The sequence below is a fragment of the Lagopus muta genome, chromosome 2 (genome assembly GCF_023343835.1).
Source record: "Lagopus muta isolate bLagMut1 chromosome 2, bLagMut1 primary, whole genome shotgun sequence".
NCBI classification, from domain to species: Eukaryota; Metazoa; Chordata; class Aves; order Galliformes; family Phasianidae; genus Lagopus; species Lagopus muta.
Genome location: NC_064434.1, coordinates 25,405,279 through 25,423,571, shown reverse-complemented (window position 1 = coordinate 25,423,571; position 18,293 = coordinate 25,405,279). Strand labels below are relative to the sequence as shown.

General features: G+C 36.1%; 2 protein-coding genes across 12 annotated transcripts in view; one reads left to right on the top strand and one right to left on the bottom strand.

Moving 5' to 3' along the window:
• Positions 1 to 4,189, top strand: part of LOC125689991 (protein eyes shut homolog) — a 702,258-nt gene extending 698,069 nt beyond the window's left edge. Inside the window, exon 45 of the mRNA XM_048937860.1 lies at positions 363 to 4,189. Coding sequence (XP_048793817.1) covers positions 363 to 1,561 — 1,199 coding nt within the window. The 3' untranslated portion in view covers positions 1,562 to 4,189. The remainder of the gene's footprint in view (positions 1 to 362) is intronic.
• Positions 4,190 to 4,563: 374 nt separating this feature from the next.
• Positions 4,564 to 18,293, bottom strand: part of PHF3 (PHD finger protein 3) — a 45,444-nt gene continuing 31,714 nt past the window's right edge. For all 11 annotated transcript variants that reach the window (XM_048937847.1, XM_048937848.1, XM_048937854.1 and 8 more), the window contains 10 exons: positions 17,709 to 17,859; positions 17,427 to 17,583; positions 16,334 to 16,450; positions 14,719 to 14,847; positions 14,215 to 14,350; positions 13,731 to 13,929; positions 10,923 to 11,070; positions 9,848 to 9,937; positions 8,707 to 8,902; positions 4,564 to 7,625 (listed from right to left, as the gene is read on the bottom strand). In XM_048937847.1, coding sequence (XP_048793804.1) covers positions 5,446 to 7,625; positions 8,707 to 8,902; positions 9,848 to 9,937; positions 10,923 to 11,070; positions 13,731 to 13,929; positions 14,215 to 14,350; positions 14,719 to 14,847; positions 16,334 to 16,450; positions 17,427 to 17,583; positions 17,709 to 17,859 — 3,503 coding nt within the window. In that variant the 3' untranslated portion in view covers positions 4,564 to 5,445. The remainder of the gene's footprint in view (positions 7,626 to 8,706; positions 8,903 to 9,847; positions 9,938 to 10,922; positions 11,071 to 13,730; positions 13,930 to 14,214; positions 14,351 to 14,718; positions 14,848 to 16,333; positions 16,451 to 17,426; positions 17,584 to 17,708; positions 17,860 to 18,293) is intronic.

Sequence of the window (18,293 nt, the reverse complement as noted above, 5' to 3'; positions counted from 1 at the left end):
AAATGCAACTCTTTCACACCCTGCTGCCCTCCTCTTCTGCCTCTGTTGTCTTTCCCTGTTGGAGTCTATCTCTGCCCTTCATACCTTCCTTTCAGCTCCTGCTTCCTAACATTCCCAGATATTTTCCTTCATGCTTGTAATAGTTCAAAGCCTTCTATATTGCCTGTCAGGCAAAAACACCAGTAGTACATGAGAAGACATTTCAGCCTAACACTTCCTGCTATGGCGGCCTCCAGAAAAATGATGCTACAGAGCTACTGGAAATAAGTTATGGAATTGAGAAATGCAGGCATGAAAGCATCAGGATTATTCTTCAGCATGCTGCCTCTAAAAGTAAATTTATTTCTTACTTTTTTCTACAGGTGACTTTCTATGTATATCATTAGCAAATGGATTTATACAGCTACGCTACAATCTTGGAGACAAAACAATTGTCTTACGGGCTAGTCAGAAGGTCCATGCTGACAGGCAGACCTGGCATGTACTCAGAGTAGGAAGAGTTGGTAATGAAGGCTACCTGGATCTGGATGGCATCAATGTTACCCATACAGCCAGTGCTGGGATGAATGTGCTGGACACGCACACAGATTTTTATGTTGGAGGGGTATCCTCTCTAAATCTTGTGAATTCAATGGCAACAGAAAACGAACCCACAGGTTTCAGTGGCTGCATACGAGAGGTTGTTATAAATGACAAAGAACTGAAGCTGACTGCGACGGATCCCAAAGGTGGAGCCAATATTGGCGACTGTGACGGAACCGCCTGTGGATATTCAGTGTGCAAAAACAATGGAACATGCCAAGTTGAAAGCTCAGGCTTTTCTTGTTCCTGCCCACAAGGATGGATAGGGAACACGTGTGAAGAGTCTGTTCACTGCTTGCAGAACAGATGTAGGCCGCAAGCTCTCTGTATTCCCCAGCCCACTTTGCTTTCATATACCTGTGTATGTGCACTAGGCTGGTCAGGTAAGCACTGTGACAGCAAAATCAGCTTTTTCACAGCAAAGTTTGTTGGTAATTCCTACATCAAATACATAGATCCCCTTTATGGAAAAAGAGACCTCCAGTATAGCCGTATTTCTTTAAACTTTACTACCAATCAAATTGAGGGCTTAATGGTGTGGCTGGGAAAAGCTGAAGATGAAGACAATGATTTCCTTGCCATTGGCCTCGCCAACGGAACATTAAAAGTTGTGATTAATCTTGGAGAAAGAATCTCTGTTCCAATGATTCACAGCAAAGATTCCACCTGTTCTGATGAAAGATGGCATTTTGTTACTGTAATTCAAAATCAAACATGTGTGAAGGTATATCTTGATGAGGAGCTAATTATTTTTGAAGACATTGATCCACACAGAAAATACACTGCTTTAAACTATGGTGGAATTTGTTATTTCGGTGGATTTGAAATTGGCAGAGAAGTCCATACAGTCACTGTAGGGCTGTTTCAGAAGGAGTTCATTGGTAAAATGAAAGATATTGCACTCTTCCAAGATTCTAGAAAAATTCAGCTCATGAAAGGAGAAGGTTATAATGTTTATAATGGAGATCATAGAAATTAATTGAAGAACTAATTAAGGTTCCTTGAAAGTGTTGCATTTCATTTTTGTACTGCCTCTTGTATTAAACTGACAATCTAGAATTTGTGTACAAAAATAAGTGAAATAGTTCCTAATCCTTTTTCTGTTTTAATGATGGGTATTAATAACATATGTAAAATGTGGCCAGAATTTTTAATTTACTCCTTTTTATATGTACTCTTTAGTATTTATTTTAAAATAATGAAGTCTAATTTTTTTTTTTTTTTTTTTTAGTCAGCTGGAGATAATTTTGTATTTTGTAGACGGATGGTTGTCAATCTAATATTGTTTGTGGACAAGGACAACTTAGTTTTGGATAAAAAGCTACATTTTATTAGTATGCACAGCCTCTTTTCTAATGTTGCAGTTTTATGATTAAGAGTAACATCTGACATTTGTAGGTGGAAAAAACATGTATCTGGGGTTAAACATGCATGTTTATAAAAATAACATTTGTATTTACTTACTAAATCCACAAAGACTCTATTTCAGCTAATGAAGTTGCTCTCCCTAACTTCTGAGTTGCTATCCATTACATAAACATTTATGTAAAAAATCAAAATTTGATACTGCTTTCATGCTAAAATATTATGTTTAAAATCATTCTCTTTTAGAGGCAAAAAGAAAAGGTATTTTAATTATTGAGCACAAAAACAAGCTCATGTACACTGAGGCATAAAAACAGCCCACTGTTTCTCTCCACCAGGGGTCTCCCAAGTTTGAGCACAGAATAATGTGTCTCAGCCAGTATTTGGGACAGTTGGCCGTCTGCCTACAACTAACTTCTCTTACTAACAGTTTTTTTGTCAAGCAACTGCTCTGCTTTAGCTATATAATTCTTTTATCCCTCTAAATGAGATTTTAAAATTTTACTAGACAAATTCTTAGTCACTGTGAATTGAATTTCCATGACTACATTTCATGCATTTTTAATCTCAAAAGTAAATAGAGTTCTTCAATAAATAAAATACAAAAGTTTTATTCCTTGTGAAAAAGCTGTTAAACTCTACACTTCAGTCACCAATAAAAACCAATGAAGTTATATCTTAATCTGCTTAAACATAAGATTGGTGTTGGCATTTATTTCTCATTTGACTGCTGAATTGCTGTATAAATAAAATATGCAGAAATAATAGCACTGAATTGCTATTTTTTTTTTTAACTTTACTATGTGAACACGTGCTCAAAAGCACATGATCTACCATCACTTTCTTATGCTGAAAGGATGTCCACAGTGGGTACTGATCAGGAACAAGCAACTATTTCTGATTTGTTTCCTCCCTTCTGTAAAGCAGGTCAGAGACAACAGGCACAGCAAAACCAGGTGACACATGTCACTTTCCACATAACCAGATGGCAAGGAACTTGTTGCCAACACTTAAGGATGACTCAGAGTTGAGCTGAGGGGCAAGGACATGGAGCTGTCACAAGCTGTTTTAACAGGGATTTGCAAACATCTAGTCGAGGTTCTTCCTATCCTTTTAAGCTGCTCTGAACTTTTAAGCAATCAGCCTGATACAGCAGAGCTTTCTTCCCCCCTATCCAACAAGTTAACAACAGCTCTCAAAGCCTACTTGGCATTAGAGCTGGCTCCAGATTCTTGTCTTCATTTCTCTTAGAAGGGCCTTTTATGGCCATGTGATGCTGGGGAAGGGAGCGTCTTCAGATTTATTCCATTCACTCTAGGGTTCCTGGTGTACTGCCAGTTCAGTGTACAGCAAGCAACCAGAGCACTCCTGACAATTACCAACATTAGAAGAGTGACTGAAGATGTGGGGAAGGCAGCAACCCCTTACTCCTGCAGCAGTGGGGCTTCTTTCCCATTACATAGCTCAGATTCTAGGACCAAATTCTGTCAGATGTTTCTGTCTGTTAATTTAAAATCTTAATAAAACTCTTCCAGTAGAGATGTTCTCCTTTGGCTCTCCAAGAGGCAGATAGTAAAGCACTAGCTAAATCTGGAAAACGTTTATATATTCTTTCCAAACAAATATTTCTGGTAACTGACAGAAAATATTCCCACCTCAGCTAACAGGGGCAATTTTCAGTGATAACAGTTTATTTTCAGAGCTCTTCTGGACAGGTCAAAAGGAAAATCTTGACAGGCAGAGCTGCTGATTTAAAACCGATTTCAAAACCAAACACAGGTTTCATTATTTTTTTATATATTAAAAACCCTGATGTAAATATTTGCACAACCCACACACATATTAATGCCAAATATATAAACCATGGAATTAATTAATTTGGAAAAACTAGTATCATTTTATTACACAACGAAACTTGACAGGTTAACTACTGCTTTGTTTACAAGAGGATTTCTTGCCTAAGAATCTCAACTATGAGGCTGAGAAACATTACTGAATAAAAGTCTGCCACCTCTTCATTTGGTGCAAGGTTTTTATTTTAGTCAATTTGACTGTGAAGCTACTTATTTGTAGGATATTGAAAGGAAATTTTACTTTAAAATACATTAAAATTAGCAAATATTATTAGTGTGGTGTTAAACTTGAAAGATCTTCTCAGAAAGAAGAGGCTGTTCTACAGCAAAGTGCAAAATGCCATGTCCATACAGAAGGTAATGTACTCAAAGTTAAAAAAAAAACAAAACAGAATACTGAAAAATAGAACAATAAACCTCATTTTTGGTTTACATAGTGGAATGTTTGTTGCTAACTGACTCAGCAAAATGACAGGTGTATCTGAGAAAGGTAAGGGCAGGAGATTTCAGCTCGTCTTCAGGTTTTCTTTTTTGGGCTTTTTGTTTTGCAGCGGAATGGCTGTCACTATTAGGAATCAATTTACTGCAAGTCCCAATGGGACAAACATTCCTCTACCTTCTTCCCCTCTCTTTGCTCCTCCGGAACTCAGAACAGCGTAGCCATGAAATGTAAAATACATTTCTACACTTCTACATTCTACACCTTAGCCTTCTAGATTCTTTCAACCTACAGTTTCACACCTATGAAATCAAACACACACAGTATGTGAGAAAGTTTTATCATTTTAGAATCAAAATATCCCTTAAAATATTTACATTTTACAGTAAAAAGGATAGCAAAACACAAAGTAATGTACAAGCTCAGGTATTCAAGTTTTTGAAGCATGGAAAATGGTCGGAAAAATGAATCAACTACTACAAAACATATTTTCAAGAACTTAGGTTAAAAATGCTTTCTTATTTAAACAAGTGCAGTTTAAAGCAATAACATTCGAGCAGCTCAGCCTTCCAATTTCTGGTCACAGACTGCTTTAGATGCTTAGGAAATACTTGAAAAACTGATGAAATACACTTGAATTACTTTATTGTACTACTGAATAATTTAAAAAACTCTTCACACCATCAAGCATGTTATGTTTTGTTGTAGCATGTGTGGATTCTGAGGTCTTGCTGGAGTCCTTAAAAACAGTGCAATTTACAAAGAAGGGTATTGTATTAAAGTAATCTTTAAAATTATCCGAGCATCTTAAAACAGGAGAGAGCACAAATTACCAAAGGCAACTATATTGCAGACATGACTAAAGCCAGCTTTATCAGCTAAGAAAATTTCTAAGCCTTTATTGCATATTAATAAAAGAAATCTTTAAAATTTTGAATATACAGCAATGTAAATTTTTTAAAAATATTAAACTCCTACTTCTAGCAACAGTTGGTATAATGAAAAAAAGGATGAGTATTGGTACATCGAGTAGTACCAAAACACAGACTTGTTTCTGCAAAACACCAAGACTGAATAAAAAAGATGGCACAATCCTAGCAGGCTGTTGGTTGGTTGTTTTGTTGTTTTTTTTTTTAATAGAAAGTTTTACTACATAACTCTAATGGTTTACTTAAATAGGATTTTAAAAAGACTGCCTGCATCTTTTTACCTTTTGCTTTTAGATCTGTCACTGTGGTCCCTATGTCTGTCTCTGCTCTTTTCACTTTCTCGCTCTCTATGTTTCTCTTTACTTTTCTCCCTCTCTTTATCTTTTTCTTGAGCCTTTTCTTCTTCAGGTTTGGGCTTCTCTGTCTTTTTTTCTGGGTTTCTAGTCTCTCTGAGGCTTTTTCCATCAGCACCCCTATCACTGTGAGGAAGTCGCAACCTTTCTTTGTCTCTATGTCCCTCCTCTCTACTCTTCCTCTCTCTCTCCTTTTCCTGGTTTCTGTCTCTGCGTCTATTTCTTTCAGAATCTTGTTCCCAGTATTTTTCATTGTTCCACTCTTTTTCATGTCTGTCTTTCTTTTGGTGGTGAGAGTCACTATAAAATCTTTGTCTTTGCTGGTCGTTTTTTCCTCTACTGAACCCTCTCTCCAAATGCTGCTCCTGTCTGCCCCAAGGATCACTATGACGCCTTTCTGGTCTCCTACTGTCTTTACTCTGGAAAAAATTTTCTGGCCCCACAAATCTTGACTGTTTGTGAGCCACTGGTAGCCCTTGTGCAATGGGTCCAGCATAGGGTGGTGGCTGACCGGATAAATGACCTACAGGTGGCCATGGCATCATTGGATTCTGAGGAAAGCCAAAGCCTGGAGGAGGAAGAAGTTGAGGTGGCAAATGAGGAGGGAATCCAAACATAGGGCTGTTTTGTGGAGGGAAGTTAGGAGGTGCAGGAGCTTGAAACTGAAATCCAGGTGGATTAGATTTAGGATGCTGGAAATTCGGTTGTGGAGGTCTAACAGATGAGAAGCTGCCACTTGTTACAGGGCTTGGAACTTCGGAAACAAATTCAGAACAAGAAGAATTTTCTGTTTCAAAATGAGATGAAGTTGCTGCTGGTCCTATTCTAAATGAGTTCAGAGCCTCAATGTTTTGCATTGCATCTTCTTGTGACTGTTTGGTATCTTCTGCTTGCGATGCACATGCATTATCTGCTTTTGTTGTGGTTGAACTATACTGCATCTCATTTGTTTGTGCATCATTTGGATACAGGTTTAAGCCTGTATCACCAGAAGACTGTTTATTCTCTGGTTCCATTTGATCATTTCCTGAAGCAACCTGTTGGTCTTCATTTTTACTAACATCCCCTTCCTTGTTTTCTGAAGCATTAGTCTGCTGATTTCGCCCAGCTGCCTGTCGAGGGTCTCTTTTAAGATTAATAAATGGTGGTGATTTAGAGGTATTACTAGTAGTGCCTTCAGTAGAACTTACATTAGTGTTGTTCTCAGTATTTTTCCCTGCATTTGATGAAGAAGAAAAGTTGGAATTTGTGGTCCTTCTAATTTCCTGTGTGACATTATCCTTGTCAGGTGTCTGCTGCTTTGAATCATTTTCTTTACTTTCTTCAGTTTCTTTATTCTGTGACTGAGCAGATACATTTGCTAGAAATGCTTCGGTGGAGACATCGAGAGGTTTTCCCTTAAGATTAAGTCCTATCAAAGTTCCAGCATTTCTTGTAGAACTTGAGGACCCTGTAATTGCTGCATCTGCAGGTCCAACAGTAGCATTAGCAGACTCTTGTGTATCATCTGAACTAGCCTTTGTTTCACTAACTTCAGCAGTTACTTCATCAACATCCATGTTTTCTTCTTTTAAGGTTGCTTGCTCATTTAATAAAGGTATATCTTCATCAGGACTTGCTTCTGGCTTACTTTGTTCACATACCTGCCCTGTCGTACCCAAAAGGCTTTGAAGAATATCATCCACTGGCAGTGGTTTATTTGCTAGCTCCAAAGTAGAAGGCTGATTCTCCCACCCAACTAGAACACCAGGAAGAAATCTGAGAGGCTTTGGTGGTTCATGCTTGTTACTTTCCACCAATGGTTCAATAACTGCTGGAACATCTTCTGTATTAGATGGTTGAGGTTTATTTCTCTGCTTGTGTAGCACAGTTGTGAAAGAATTAAAAAAATCATTTTCCTCTTCTTCTTCTAGTGCCAATTCATTATGAGAGACTTCAGGTTTGCTTGGCTTGCTTTTCTTTTCTGGTGGCACACTACTCAAGGTACTTTCAGAAACTTCATCCACAAAACTACTAGTAACACTTGTAACAGCAGAAATCTGTCTCTTCATTTTCTGGCGGATTATCAATCCCAGTAATAAATTTGGTCGATGAATTTCAATCCCTGCACAAAATTGTAACAGCAATGTATTAACTACTTGTGCTTTGGTTAAAGTAATCAGCTTTAACAAAAATAAATCACATGCTTTTATAATGTATTACAGAAATTCTTCACTTTAAGACATTTGAGATTTCCATCATCACCCCCTATAACTTCTAAATACAGAATACAAGACTTATATAGGATATCTAGTTTTAAAAGAAAAAAAAAGTTAAACAACTTGTGTTAGTCTAAGAGTTACTCTCTAATAACAGTGATAGAGAAGCACAAGAGGAAAAACAATGTTAATAAAACACTAACACCTACAAGTCCCAAAATCAATCTGTGTTAGACAGATTTCTTCAAAGATTTACCCATAAGTGACTTTCCAAATGCTTTCATCGTTCCAGAAAGGTACTGTGTTTCAAGATATACTACTATCTCTCTCTTCACTATGCATTTTGTTTTGTCTAAACTAGGTTCTCACAAAGAGAATTAGGATTTGTAGCTAATCCTGTATTAGTTTCATCCTATGTAAAATGAAATCATCCATCTTTTTTTTTTTTTATATATATAATCAAAATAAATTGACACAAAAAAATCAGGCTTAAGCAGCAGCTCCAGTCATTTCTGGAGCTTTTTATTTCTTACTCATTTTTTTTCAGAACCTCCAATGTCCATCCTTCTTGGTTTTTTTCCTCCTTTAAAAAGCTTGGGATGCTCAAGTTTAAAAAAAAGTTAATAGATTTCAAATAAAAAACCCAGAAAAATACTGTTTTTAAGTTACAGTATCAATTTGGAACTCAGTAGGATTACTACTATAGGTGACGTGCACCAGTGAATTTTCTGAGATTGTAAACACAAAGAAACCTATGTTCAAAGTAATATTTTCAATGACACTTAAAAAAATCAGAATGATCTTACAATTGAAAATTAATGTCTTCTCAAGGAAGTTAATAAAACACTATGGAAAAATCGTGACTTGTTTGAACAGAATGACTTACTTTCTATAATATCATTAATTGCCTTTTAAAATTTAATTCCCTCTACTGTTATAAGCTTCTACATGAAGTGCTATGATAATAAAGTTCCATGCTGTACTTACCAGGCCCATCAAAAGGCACGAGATGATGTGGGACTTTATCTGAGGAACCTAATGGGATGAGATACAAATCTTTGACTTGCTTCATGTTATTGGCAGCTACACCATAACGTTTTCTACTGCTGAAATAGGCAAATAACAAAGCATAGGATATCTGATCCTCTTCAGTCACAGGGGTAAAGCGAACTACGCAGATTTCCTGTTAACAAAAAGAGAAATAAAAGATCATACATACATTTCTCATGAAATTTCAACTGTTTTACTTACTGTTCTTTATTTAAAAGCATAGTTCAAAGATGAGAAAGAGCCTCCCCAAAAATGCAGAGAAAACAGAAGGAGCAGAAACAGTGTCAAAAGTAATTAAGGAAAATGGAAAAGATAAATAAAAAATGTTCAGTAGTTTAAAAAAAAGTGCTTTACAACTCATGACAAAAAGTCATCCTTTTATCAGCCTACTAAATAAGAAGTTTACTTGGAAGCTGGTATGCTTCCCTAGATTATTCCCCTCCCTACCCATAACATTACTAGGAAGATTTACCTTGTATAGTCTACTGTGTCTAAAATATCTAATACTAAAGGAAAATGAGTATCCAAATCCCAGAATAACACCCAAAGCCCAGGTCAGCAGTTGATGCTGGGGCTGATCCTGTTAAATGGTTTGATCAATTTATAAGTAATACAGTAATGCAACTGGGCTTTAAAGAAGGCCAACTGCATCTTTGGTGTCAGAACCACAGCAGATCAATGGAAACAATCATCCCCTTCTATTCAGTACTTTTGAGAAAGCAGTGTCTAGTTTGGGGCTCCTCAACACAACGATAATTTGCACACTGCCAATTATTTGGGCCACCAAGGTGGATTTACATACTCTAACAATACAGAAACTAGAAAGTAGTACTTCTGACATGTCAAGCTGTCTTCAAATATGCATTTCTCTCCAACAAATACATGTGCTCTCAAACAATAAATGAGAGATTAAGATTAGATAAAAAATAAATTCCACAAGCTGCCAGCCATCCCATTTAACATAACTATCAGTTTTATCCTTGAATTGTGACATATCTTGCAGATGTTCCAGGAAAATAAGATATACAGAGGAAACAGAATGTATGCTAAACAGCAAGCACTATGTAGAATTTCTTACCTTGGTCCCTGAGGCTTTGATTTTTTCTACATACTCCCAGACAGTGTGAGGGGATATCCTGCCACCTACCTGAATACTATCAGGTAAATCCTATGAAAAAGGAAATCAAAAATCTGAATCAAACATATCTATTTTATATATTCAAAACATTCTTAATTATTAAAGTTCTTAACTACTAATTTTAAAAGTCAGTAGAAGTTACAACAGTAGAAAAAATAATTTAGAAAATTAATTAAATTCAGATTTTGGATATTTCTATTAGGATTTTCAGAGCAAAATGAATTAGTACTAAATTAGTTATCACTCAAAGCTGTTCATATACACCTTCCTCCAAAACAGTTCACCACAGTAACAAAATTGAACTCCACTCCAGAAATACTCAAGTTTCATTAATGATTAAGCTGTTATGAGAGTTGCACACCTATAGGGAAATATAATAAGCTTTTAAAATTTAAATAATGAGAAAATATATAACCTACACACTTATGTACATAGAAGAAAAATTGTTCTTAGATACTAACTGAACTCATTTTTGTTAATGACATAAAAAGACTTCCAGAATAACTGCAGAACTTAGGAAAATGAGTTGTTTTGAAATAAAGCAGAAGAATTATACTAAGTACACTCTATTTTTAAAACAATCCTTTAACACCAAGAGGTAATATGTGATCTGCAATTGACTGAAGATCAATTTACAGTTAAAGTTACAGTAAAATTAAGATAAGCACATTAATAGAAGACCTAACACTATTTAATTAGAATTAGAAACAGTTGAATGTTTGCAAAATTATCTCAATAGAAACTGCTATTCATTCTCAAGAAAGATGAGAGAAAAACACCTTAAAATACATTGGAGAACTTGAATCCTGCTGAACCATGGGTTCACTTAGGGCAAACTGAAAAATATTTACTTACACAGATAAACTGTGCCTACCTTCTTTCCTCCTGCACGCACTGTGTTCAGTATAATCACATTTCATTGTCTTTTATCATTATACTACCATTCGCCTATATGGTAAATAAGTCACTAAAGTTCACAAAAGAATTGTCCACTCTTTGCAATAAATGTAAGTACCTCTGTTAAATATTCAAAGGAGCCAGAAACTGGATAAGCCTTGATAACGAACTTTGCCACGGAAGGCATGTTGATGAAACCCTTCCAGATGAAATTCAGGCGTGCCAGAAACAGACTTTCACATTCTACAGTACCAGGTGTTTCCGATCTTAAAAAAATAAAAGACAAAACCACTTTGTTTAGAGCATGACATGTAAATCATCACCTTTATTCATAAAATAAGATCATTAAGAATTTTATTTTTCAGTTAAGAATACTTGAGAGGGTAAGAAAACACACAAGCAGACAAGCCTACTGTTCCTCATCTTCCAGGGTAGAAGAAGATATTTCTCACATGAAGAGCCATTAAATAAACAGCATATTAGCTTAGTACTGTATTTTTGGAACCTGCAGAAATTATTTTTTCCAAGAACTAAAAAATGGTACCAAAGGAGACAGAGAGACATGTACAGTGCTGCAGATCCATTGAGATCTATCTTCCCCCTGCAACATGTAGGGAGGGAGAAGACAGCATGTGAACTGCTGGCCTGTCTTCACCCTGTTTTCCTAGCTCCTACTTCTTGTTGCAACACTGACCACCAGTTATAGATACATTGCCTGGCCAGCTAGCTGTTCTCACCCAGGCATCACTTCCACTGGCTCGGTCAGCACCTCTTCTCAATTCCAACATCATTACCCACACAAAGCAACTTTACCGCCTCACACTTGAAAAAAAAACAAAACAAAACAGCAACGACAACAAAACAGCAACTATAGCATAGCAACTGCAAAAAATAAACTGAAAGACTTAAATAATTTCATAGAAAATCGTTTCTCAGCCTGGGAGCTTCTTCACAGAAAATAATACAGCTACATTTTAACACTTCTGAACCCATTTAAAAAATATATATTTTAGGCATGCTACTAGCACTGTTTATCAGTCACTCACTAGTAACAAAAGCTGTGCTGTGTAGTAACACAGTAACCTGTTTCATGCTGTTCTACACTAGAAATGATTTCTTTGAATCTTCAGCAAACCATTCTAAAACCGAAGTCCCGTGTCCTTGCTGAAGGATCATGTCCTGATAAAGGTTGCATTCCTGGACTACAGTCAGTTCTAAACAAATGAGTCAGTGTTTTTCTAGAAACCTGTCTCCAAGACCAGAAAAATTATCCTCATAATTGCAATTTAGAAGAGAGTAAAGGTTGAAAGGAAGAAAATGAAGAGAGTTGACAGCAACATCCATACTAGATCAACTATAAGCTGAGGAAAGGGAGAATGGAAGGAGTGGTGAGGAAGAAAATTCTTCATCAGAAAGAAGAACTTGTTCAAGAACAGCCACTGCATTTTCATTTTAAAAGGAGTATGGTGACAGGCCTAGAAGTTACGGCTGCTGCTTTCCCTCACTTACTCTGTGGTGTTCTCCTCAACACAAAAAAAGCTGAGAGCATCCCAGAACACACAATCTGACATTGTTGAAAACTACAGAATTGTAGGGGACTTCTGGAGATCATCTACTCCAAACCCCTGCTAAAGAAGGTTTCCTACAGGTTACACAGGAAAGCAGCATCCAGGTGGATGCTTTCCTTTAGACATTTCCTAAGCTTACCTATGAGGATGTTAGAGGAGATAGTGTCAAAAGCCTTGCTAAGCTAAACTACTCTTCTTTCAAATGAAGATGCCCCATACAATAAACTCAATGTTGTCAGCTATTCTCTAACTATCATTTTCACCAGACATCATTGTGGCCAAAGCAAAGGCCTCATGAACCCCATGATTCAAAAAAAACGTTAAGCATGACACAATAATTACTTGCTACAAATAAAGAAAAAAAAAAAGGCAACAACCAAACATAAAAAGTGCATAAACAAGCAACGTATGTTAACATTTTTGGAAAAACATTGCTAAGAATACAGTCAGCCACACACACATGCATTGTGTACATAGCAAAGCATAAAACAAAAATAGAGAGCTGTGGTCTGGCTTCCACATGGGGTGCAGAAAGCATTTGTAAATGATAACAAAATCTGAATGGCAACAACAAAGGATGTAGAGCAGGCAGGAAAAGATGCCTGATACAATAATACTGCAGGACAAGCAGGGGAAATGCCTGGCGAAAACAAAACTGCAAAAAATCTAATACACTATGTTGATAACAGATGAGATTTCTCCATTCTCCCCTCTTTCTTCTTAGAGATAATACAGAAAGCATTAAGCACCAGGAATAAGCAATGGGAAAATCGGTAAGAAGGACTGCATCACTTCAGCTCTACCTTCTCACCCCTGAGAAGACCTCTAGTCCCACAACCCTGACAAAGACTATGAACACCAGTGCTAACTGCAAGGCATCAGACCTACAGTACTACATGCTCAGAGTTAACTGGTGGCAAAACTTTAAAGGGCTAGCTGTTGCAGTACACAAGGGTAATAACTGATAAAGTGTAAGAAACAAACATCAGAAAGTCAACTAACTAGCAAAATAATTTTTGAGATTTGAAACTAGCTTGATCCATCACAATTTGTTCACAGCAAACTCAAATTCTCTAACATTATATATATCCATACAAGCATATATACACCTTCAAGAAAGTAATCTACCTTCCCTGAAAGGAACTACGAGAATCAGAGGTTTGTAGTCACTACACAAGTAGCATTATTTATACAAATGCACAGCAGCAAGCAATTAGCCCCATTCCTAAGAAGAGGTGTACAACCTCCATTACATGAAATTACAAAATGCTATAAAAACAACTAAAATTAATCATAATAATTCAACAACAGAAATAACGTGTTTCATTTAAAAATACTGTTTCTTAAGTTTATATTACTTTGGAAGAGGCGGGAATGACGATTTTGATGAGTCTTGCTTATCATCTTCCAGTAATTCTGAAGCTAAAATACAGGATGTAGAAGAAAGCGCATCTGCAATGCTCTCTGCTTCATTGTCTGACTGCTTCCGTGCAACTCCAACAGACACTTTCACTTTTTTTGCAGAAAGATCATCATCAGTAGGCGGTGCCATTCGACCTGCAGAGATGAATTACAATGTTTTGAATATGTTTTGTTTCGTAATTGGAAAAAAAAAAAAAAAAAAAAAAGCTAAGAGAACTTCCTTAGAAAACATGGAAGATGTTATTGCCATTGTAGTGCGATAGGATAAATACATTAGGTATCAACAATAATACATGCATTCATTGAAAAGATTTATCTGTCTACATTTTATAAATAGAAGGCAACTATCATTTTAAAATTGTAAAACTCTGCTGCCACATCTTTGTCTGCAAACTGAGAATAAAAATATGTTCTTGTCACCTATGCAGATTTTGCAGTTAAGATCAAAGAGATGATTTTTGTGTTGACTTGTGGTGTCTGGAGATGCAGATTCGTTTCCTTCTTTATCTTTCTCAGCTTCCTCTGACTTCTCATGCAACTTCATCGTATTAGGTTCCTAAGGAAAGTCAAAACATCTCAGGTTTTTTCTTCTGTTAATATTCCTAATGTCACTATTTGTACTGCTTCTATTTATTTATAGTATTTTCTTCCTTTCAGACATAATGGCTGTTTACAAGTGATAGGACAAGGGGGAATGATTTTAAACTGAGACAAGGGAGGTTTAGGTTAGATATTAGGAAGAAGTTTTTCACCCAGAGGGTGGTGACGCACTGGAACAGGTTGCCCAATGAGGTTGTGGATGCCCCATCCCTGGAGGCATTCAAGACCAGGCTGGATGTGGCTCTGGGCAGCCTGGTCTGGTGGTTGTAATCAGACTTACAACCACGTTATCTATGAACCAAATGTGCTGTTTCTCTTTCCTACCTGAATTTCCATAACTTCTTGTTCTTTCATTGGTGTCTCGCTTTCAATTTCAATTTCGCCTTTGTGAGTAATTTTTGTGATAGGTCTTCTTTCAACTTCCCTCTGTTCTTTCTCAATCATTTCAATTGTCTGTAAAAATAAGTTATACTATTTATTTGTTTCCACATAATAAAATTTGGAACTCAGCATATGTAATATATAAAATAAGGACTGTAATCAAGGACCTCTCCGTAAATAAATGAGTATATGCTTATTTTACAAGTGTTAAGCAGTTTCTTCAAGGAAAAACACAAGAACCTCATCTAACTTCACTTAAGATACGAGAATAAGGAAACTGTAAAGTAGACCTTGAACACTGAATTTAAGTACAAGCAATCCACATTTTCCTAAAGAAAAATTTATTAACTTTTTTCCATAATAATAGGAAATATATAGGGGATAATGTAGGACATAACTACACCTAGATTTATGTAATTTTTCAAGAACTTGATCTTGAGTACATAAATCTAATAATGTTCTTCCCCAAGAAAAAAAGAAATATATTCTTCCAGTAATGCATATGCTAATTCTCATCAGTACTGCTACTTGGCTCCATTGAAAAAAGGAAAACACCATTAGTTCTAAAATTGCTTCTTAAAGCACATCTCAACTTCTGAATCCAGAAACAGTTTGTATGCACTGTTCCCAAATCTACTATATGTCATGGTATCTACTCATTTATTTATTTTCATTGGAAATCATCCAACATAACTAACAATTTCTAGTGCCATAAAACCCAAACATAAAACTTATATCCCAATCAACCCTATCCAAATTTTTTGCCTTTCAGTCCTATATATTGGCACACAAATATTAAAGATTCTCCCCAATACAAGTCCAGATTTTGTAAATTAGACATCTTGATGCTCTAATATAGCCATTTTTAAATAACTATGCTTAACTGTCATTTGTTAACTATTGTCAGTTATTGGGTACTATTCAAGAAAAAGTATAAAAGTAGTAACACAGCTCTTACTATTCCTGCTTCTCCTTTTAAACTATCAACACAGTTACAAATATTGCATGACTTTCTATTTCAAGGAAAGTAATGCTTAAAGTAACCTAATAAACTTCCTATACTGTGTATTATTAATTATTTCTCTAGATGGTTTTCAGATTGGCAGATAACATTTTCAGCCCCAGACTTCTTGATGGGTGAGATGCAATGTTTCATCGACATGCGAGTTATAAACAACACTGGTTATGTCTGGCTGTTTCTAAGAGATCTCTCACCCTGGTTAGAACTGTTCTACAAAGCTCCAACAAGAGCTTTAAAATCTTGCTGGAAAGACACAAAAGCCTTTCCTTTTGAGACATATTAAAAAAAAAAAAAAAAAAAGAGTAGAAACAAAGCTGCATCGTTGCCCCCTTTCAGGAATTTACTAGAGTTCTTTCACTTCTGTACTAACATCTCCTTTCAGTTTTGAATACTCAATAAATTATGGAGGTCTTCCTGACCAGTTGGAGTTGACTTATGTGACATACATTCTGTTCTTTCTAAATACACTTAACCTGGAAACAGAAGATAAATACACTTAGGCAGCCAACTAAACAACATTAAGTTGACAAATCTCACGTGTCTGTTTTCTCTTTGTCTCCAAGCAGCCAGTTCTTTGGAGGCCAGTTCTTCTGGGCTCATTTTTATTAGATGGTCTGGAGTAACCTCTCCTTTCAGTACTTTTTTGAACAATATCTAGAAGAAAAAAGAAAACTATTGCTGTGGAGACAAAAACAGCTCCTAACAGAAAACAAAGTAGAAGAACAAATTCAATATACTCTCTCTAAACATGAGTATTGTTTTAAAATAGTCTCTGAATCAGAAACACTACTAGACTTTTTTTTTTTAAAGATAAAAATCTCATCTCCAGAGTCCCCTGTTCAGTCTACATCTACATACACCCTTAATGATCAGCTGTATGATTAACTGTTGTTGCAAAAATAGAAAGTAAGTTTATCCCCACTGCAGCAGTAACAGACTTTTCTGTAAAGCTGTAAATTCTCTGTACGACACAACAGAAAGAAGCTAATAATAAAGAGGATATCTGTGCTTCCTGATTGACTTAAGTGAATGCGAAGGGGCGTGCAGGTAGGAGGGAGGACTTACATTACTTGGCAGCATGAGCAAACAAAGCAAGCCAGTTAGAGAATTTACAATTTACAGTCCATTATTACTAAAGAACGAGAGACTGAAAAAAGAAACTTGATCAGAACAGAATACAAATGATCAGAATAACTGACAAAAAGTAAAAAAGACAAGCTAAAAAGGCTGTATCAAATAATGGGCTTACAGAAAGCCAGAACTCCAGTGAAACAAGCTACATGACAGAAACAAAAAAAAAAAAAAAAGAAAATTATGAGAAAAAATACACATCAGTAGTAAGGACAACTTTGACAAGGCAAGCTACATTCACTACAATCTGAAATCTGACTATTAAGTACACTGAGAGCAAAGATTTGTAGAATTAATTGTAGGGAAAAAAAACACAAAGAAACAGAGAAGATTGGGTATGCAACAAGAGGACAAAACATCAAAGAGACAAGGAAACAGAGGAAAAATAATGAACAAGATTAATTGTGAGAGGTTTAATAACATTTTCATAGAAGACTGTTCCTTTAGTACACAGTAAATAAGGGATTTCAACAAAACATTACAGACAAGTAATACATACATTATTTTTAGGATCTTTTAGATTGAACATTAAACTTCTATATTTGTTCTTATATTTTGAGTCAGTGTCTCGAAAAAAAGAAAACAGTTCTCTTTCAATCCTTGTGGCAACTTTTGCTGCTCTCTCCTCAGGAATCTTTAAACTGGAGTCTGTCAACCTGTGAAAGAATAGAAGAGCAAATGCAATAATTAGCAATTACTTCCAAATATTATTTCCCCTCTGTTTTCTTCTGAAATACTTGCAAACACAAATTAATAAATGCATTTCATTATCTTTTCATACCTTTTCATCAGAATTTCCTTAAGAGATTGCTTAACGCTATGCCTTATCTGATCAGCAGAAGGTTTGGAAGCTGGCACGGTTGGTAAATGTGCTGTACTGATTGGTCCTTTCTCATTTTTCTTTTTCTTAATTTCTTGTTTCTCATGAACACCTACGAAAACAGAGTTAAAAACCATAAGCTGCACGGCCACTACAATAAACATTTTCTTTGTCTGTTTTCTTTCGGAATCGGGGGATTCTGGTCAACAGCAAGTTGCACCTCAGCTAGTATTGTGCCCTGGGAGCCCAAAGGCCAACCGCACCCTGGGCTGTGGTTCTTAATCAGAAGGTGGTGGGCATGGAATAGTCGGCACAGCCCCGAGCTGCTGGAACTCAAGGAGCATTTGGACAATGCTCTCAGACACTGGGTTTGAATTTTGTGTAGTCCTACTTGGAGCCAGGAGCTGTATTTGATGACCCCTGCAGGTCCCCGCCAACTTGGGATATTCTACTAAGACTAATTTTAATTAAAACTAATTTTTCCATTGCTACATTGAGAAAAAAAGCACACTGGGAAGCACCTACCACAAGCATACTCAATGTTAC